This window comes from Mus caroli, chromosome 1 (genome assembly GCF_900094665.2).
Source record: "Mus caroli chromosome 1, CAROLI_EIJ_v1.1, whole genome shotgun sequence".
Taxonomy (NCBI): Eukaryota; Metazoa; Chordata; class Mammalia; order Rodentia; family Muridae; genus Mus; species Mus caroli.
This window is the reverse complement of record NC_034570.1, coordinates 177190857-177196856: the sequence shown is the minus strand read 5'-3', so window position 1 is coordinate 177196856 and position 6000 is coordinate 177190857. Positions and strand designations below refer to the sequence as shown.

General features: G+C 46.2%; 1 protein-coding gene across 4 annotated transcripts in view; it reads right to left on the bottom strand.

The window, feature by feature from the left end:
- Positions 1 to 989: 989 nt before the first annotated feature.
- The window catches only part of Gpatch2 (G-patch domain containing 2), a 138125-nt gene continuing 133114 nt past the window's right edge, over positions 990 to 6000 (bottom strand). For all 4 annotated transcript variants that reach the window (XM_021158335.2, XM_029478561.1, XM_021158322.2 and 1 more), the window contains one exon: positions 990 to 1617. In XM_021158335.2, the coding sequence (XP_021013994.2) occupies positions 1397 to 1617 (221 nt within the window). In that variant the 3' untranslated portion in view covers positions 990 to 1396. The remainder of the gene's footprint in view (positions 1618 to 6000) is intronic.

Below are 6000 nucleotides of genomic sequence, written 5' to 3'. Positions count from 1 at the left end.
GGTCTGTTAGCCTGCTGAAACCTTTTCTATTGCCTTAAATATTTTAATTTCTTTTTCAATTTACAAAATTGAAGTTCACACTGCTTTGTTCAAGCACACACTAGTATGGGTTCTCATAACCTTTTCTGAAGCAAAGGAGGCCATTCTAAGTAATAATAATTAGGGTTTTTAATGAACATTATAATAAATCAGTATTTCCTGAACACAGAACAACTTAGAATTTCTGACCTTATGGAAAGAATGACAGAATGGAATGGAAGGAACATAGTGTTTCCCTTAATTTGAAACTAAGTGTTTAGTATCAGAATGACTGGCCCCCTCTGTTCCTTCTGTTCTTGGTAAGTGGGTTAGGCCAGATATCTCAGTTTTGGGAAAAGCTATTTATATCTTCAAATGAACTGACTCAAGAGTTTAATAATTTACTTCAGTGACTAAACCTTGAGCAGGCCACTCTTCTTCGTCTTGGAGCTGATCCTTAAACCCCAGCCTTTGGGAAGAGGTAGACATATGGAGGGCAGGGTTTACAGTTCAGTCAGGATGAATTTAAAAATACATTTTCTTTTAGTGATGACTTTACGTCCTAAATGAGGTAAGGTGTATAAGCTCTGCACTGGAGTGATGCTGACAGTACTCTGATGATGACGATGACGACAAAGACGACAACGGCGTTAGCTCTTGCCAAACGTCCCACTGTGAATTTATGCTACACTGCTGAAAACAGTTAACGGGCATCGCAGTTACAAACCCTCATCAGAGCCAAAGCAAAGGGAAGTGAGCTCACTAAGCAAGCCTTCCCGGACATGCTTAGGACTCCCTGCACGTGGGAAAGGGAGCACGTGGGAGAGTGAGCACGTGGGAGAGGGAGCACGGGAGGGAGGGAGCACGTGAGGGAGGGAGCACGTGGGGGAGGGAGCACGTGAGGGAGGGAGCACGTGGGAGAGGGAGCACGTGGGGGAGGGGGCACGTGGGAGAGGGAGCACGTGGGGGAGGGAGCACGTGGGAGAGGGAGCACGTGGGAGAGGGAGCACGTGGGAGAGGGGAGGACCACACTACTTAGTGTCGGCATCATGAGAATGTGATCCTCAGACCCACTGGGTGTGCTCCACTGTGTCCGAGCATTGCGCACACGCACGGATGGAGCAAGGCAGCAGAAAGAACTGATGCCTAGGATCACAAAATAAATAAGAGACCAACTGTTCTTCATGTCTAGAAACTGCTGGAAACCGAGGAAACACGTGAAGGGCTAAGGTTCGTACTTGAGCACCGTGAGTTGGGACGCTATGCAGCCTGGAAGCTAGCTGGAGGCAACGTCAGAGGTCGGCTTCAAACCAGTACCCACTACGATCATGTTATAACAGTGGGGCACAGCAACAGAAACGGCAGGTCCTCTCTCTGCTCAGGCAGGTTTTCCTGATGTGGGGGCAGGGCTGGTGGGGGTGCTTTTTGGTAGAGGAAATCCAAGTCCTAACCCTTTCGGCCTCTGAACAGCTTGAACTGGCTCCGCGATCCCTCTGCCATCTCGCCCGAGGCCTGACCCGGGTGTCCATCCCATACTCTGAAGCATGCGGTTCCCGATGTTGCTCTCTAGGATCGGCTGGGCGTTCTCACCCACAATTCCTGAAATGAGAACATGAAAACCCAGCAGTAAAGACCTACCCAGGGCTGAGCAGCCTGAGCCCTGTTTCCTCACACAGGCATCCTACAGAATCTACTGCCTACCTCGCAAAGAAGGCTCAGCAAACCAGGAAGCACTCTATACTTGGGTGGGTTTTCATTGATGCGTGGGCTGTGGTAAAAATACAACTTATCCTGCAATATCTCACATTTGCCCCAGACCCTGAATGTAATGAAACTGAACCAAACAAACCCAAAACATAACTGACTGTACCCTGAATTCCTATGAATTTACAGTTATGCATGCACAACTTATCCATGTATGTGGGTGTGCGTGCCTCAGCGGTCTTCCTCTGGCATTCTCCATTTGACTTTGTGAGCCAGCATCTTTGACTTAGCCTGGAGCTCAGTGGCCGTGTAGGCCCCAGGCCAGCGAGACCCTGGACTCCTCTGTCTGTGCCCAGCACAGGAATTACAATCCACTCTGTAGCACTGAGCTTTAACATGGGTGCTAGAGGTCTGAAGTCAGGCCCTCACGCTTATCTCCCCAACCCAGAATACAGTCTTGACTCTCTTCTCCTTTATATTCAGCCTGCCACCTTCTCCTTACAGGTCTGTGTTTTCATGGCTTTAGAAGCAGCTAACACAGGAACAACACAGAAGAACACTGAAGAGCTCATGATGGTCCCTCCTGAGACCTGAAGGACAAAGGTCTCTCTTCACAGACCCACACAATGCCTGTGGTGGCCCAGCTCAGTACCTGGGTCTGGAGGTGTCTCTGTTCTGGAGTGTGGACAGAGGCTAAAATGGCCACTTAACCCTCTCAATGGTCACTCATCAGACAGCACTCCTTACCTCAGCTCTGAGCAGCCTTCCACATCCACTGAGGGTTTTCCTCCTTGACTGAGAATAGCGATAGCAACTTCCCTACCACCACAAGAAAGCTAGGACTCGGTGCTACTCTTCAGAGAGCCTCCTCAGAGCAACAGGAGAATCCCAAGCATGGACAGAGACAGTAACAAGTACCCAAGGGCTCCAGACATAGCACTCTCCTAGTGCTGGTGTGGGTGGGGTTGCACGGGTGCAATTTGTTACTGTTCTTTAAACTGTGCACATCCATTTGCACGTGTCCTTTGGCATATATTTCCTAGTGAATAAGAAATATCAGCTAGAGTCAAGGGTGAACTCATCTGGCACTCAGAGGAAGTGGAAGTGGGTTTATCTCCCTGCCTTGCAGAACTGGGCGAGGTGCTGCTCGAGCTCTACAAAGACTAACCCGCTCTTATTTACTACAGAGCTGTTGATGGGTCATGCATCCAACATTTCTTCAGGCCTTCAGCTCACCTCCTGTGACATTCACTCCACTGCACAGGGATTAGGTCATGACAATGAGCAGTGATTGTATGAAACACTGGCTCAGAGAATCAGAGCTCCAAGGGCTGAGGTTAGGGTTAGGGTTAGGGTTAGGGTGCTTCCAAGTGTTTGTAGGGCCCTGGGTTTGATGCCCATGACACTCAGAAACTGTCATGACCTGTAGCTTCAGTGGCAACAACTGATCCCCAAGACAGTTTCCTGGCTAAACGGACTTCCTGCTTGAATTGCTACACAAAGATTTGTCATTTATGAGACTGTGAGAAAGACAGGATAGACAAGATGAAAAGCAGACAAAAAATATAAAGAAAAACATCTGGCCAAAGTCTCTAAAAAAAATTTTCATTTCACAACAGTAACTGAGGTGGCCACCCTGAACCTGTGGGGGCTGCTGAGCAGATGTCAGGTGACAAACACTGTGTCAGTGTACATACTCAGCTCTGGCTTTTCAGTGAGTGCAACAGGTTAATTTAAGTTTGTAGGTAAGCTGAACTGAGGTCAGAGGTCTGATGTTTGCCTGACACATCATAGATGTAGGACATAGATCTGTGGGACAAAAACTTGCAGAAATTCAGCTTTAATTAAAAAAGAAAAGAAAGGAAAACCATGAGGCCAATTTAAAGCATCTCTGAAAATTGCTAGGTGATGGTCCCATTTAGTTCTGAGTGGCACCATGAAAACGATGTCTGCCTGACTTCAGATCACTGGTCCTGAAGCAGGAAGGCCTGCAGGGCTTGGTCTACTTCCAAAGTAGCCAAGAACTTGTTCTTTCTCAGTGTTTAGAATGGTGTCTGTACTAGCTGGCTTTGGGTGCCAATGTGACACAAGCTGGAGTTATCACAGAGAAAGGAACCTCCCTTGAGGAAATGCCTCCATGAGATGCAGCTGTACGGCATTTTCTCAGTTAGTGATCAAGAGGGGAGAGGCCCATTGTGGGTGGTGCCATCCCTGGGCAAGCTGAGCAAGCCAGGGGAAGCAATCCAGTAAGCAGCACCCTCCAGGGCCTCTGCATCAGCTCCTGCCTCCAGGTTCCTACCTGTGAGAGTTCCTACCTGACTTCTTTCAGTGATGAACAGCAATGTGGAAGTGTAAGCTGAATAAACCCTTTCCTCCCCAACTTGCTTCCTAGTCATGATGTTTGTGCAGGAATACAAAACCTGACTAAGACAGTATTAATTTTTTTAACTCCATAAAAAATAGTCAAATAAAGCAGTATCTTGTTCTTGGAAAACAACAACAACAACAACAAAGGACCCTGATTTCTAAATGTAGTGCATTCCCATAAAGAACAGTGGAAAAGACAAAAAGGAAGGCTTGGCCACTTTATCTGTCACAGAACAATTCTGCTCTCTGCTTGGGGCTGTGGCAAACATAGCCTGATTTAGTTCTTGCTCCTGATCCAGGTTCTAGCCTGTCTGCTGGGTCCCCTCAGACCTTCCATAGAAGGTCTTGGTGGAGGGATTCACTTGCATAATTGGCTCAAGAGACAACAATCTTGCATCGGTCTCTCCTAGCCACTAATCTAGCCAGCTGACTGCAAGCCTAATTGGCAGCTTGTTGAGTAGTTTGGCTCCTAAAGTGTTGTATTGATGTGGACTCAACAGACAGTGGAAGGGGAGGCAGAGAGTTCCCTCCATGTAACACAAGCTCCACCTGTCTCTGCCCCTACGCAGTAGGCAGTTATTAGTTTTCCCTTATTCCAATCCCTTGCTAGCCAGCCTGGGTCAGGGATATTATTATTAGCAATGTTAACATAACTGTGGGTAGTAATTATGTCCTCAGCATCTACTTTAGGGACAAGAGGTGAGAATCTGACAGGCATGGCTATTGTTTGTCAAATGCTTCAATTATTTGATCTGTAACATCACACATTTTTCATGTAAATAAAATCAATCTAATTGGGTGTTTATATATATATATATATATATATATATATATATATATATATATATATATATGTATGTATATATTCCCCTCAGTTTCTTTTTGTTTGACTGTATTTTGAGGCAGTGGGGACAGAACCCAGGGCCTTGAAAATCCTCAGCACCTACTGCTCACTGAGTGCACTACTCAGCCCTGCACTTACATTTTATACAATGGAAAGTATTTAAATTTACATGAAAATATAATGTAAAACTAGTTTCTTAAGTGATAAAACCATAAATGAAAGACACAGTAGTCTCTTATTGTGTTTGGAGGAGTGACTTTTTTGTAATGGAGGTTTAGATTATAACAAACTAAATAGCCCAGACATCAGTAGCTGCAAACAGCACTAAACTCAGTGCCAGAGAATGGAGGATACCCAATTTGTGGTTGATACCATATCTCAACAAAACTATTTAATATGCTTGCCATCAAATCCTTAATAAGCTCACCTGCTAAGGACAATGACACGTACGCAAGCGGACAGTGAGGCCCTGCAGAAGAGTGACCGTTTTCTCACTCTGCTGCTCACTGCTTTCCTGGATGGCTTTTCACAGACTGTAAACGCACCCTGCTGCAAGGCCCTTGCTTCTGAACTCCTCATGTATAACAGTGAATCTACAGCCTTTGCTGGAGACACACACTGGCTTTGGTATGTGACTTTGAAGGCGGCAGAACAAGCCATACATTAAAAAAGTCAATACCTAACCATATCAATATTCATTTGACATCGTCAATACTCAACACAAAGGGAAAGGAGCAGTAAATAAGCTAAGGCACTGAAATAAATTTGGTGTTCCTGTCACAATTAATAAATGTACACCCAACAGCACCACTGGCTGCTGTAGTCTTCTAGAGACTGGATTTTGCTCAGCACTCTAGCTTTGAGGACTGGAGGGTGGCCCCACTTTGACAGCAGGAGACTCAGAGCTGGGGTTTGATTTCTGAGGGGCTCCGAGTGTCAGAGACAGTACCCTGAATCATGACTATATTACACAACCGCAGTTTGCTGCGAGTCACAGCTGACACAGAGCCCGTGAGGGATGGCAAAGTTTCCAAGTGTATGTTTCCAGCGAGGCTTGGCTAAGTCCT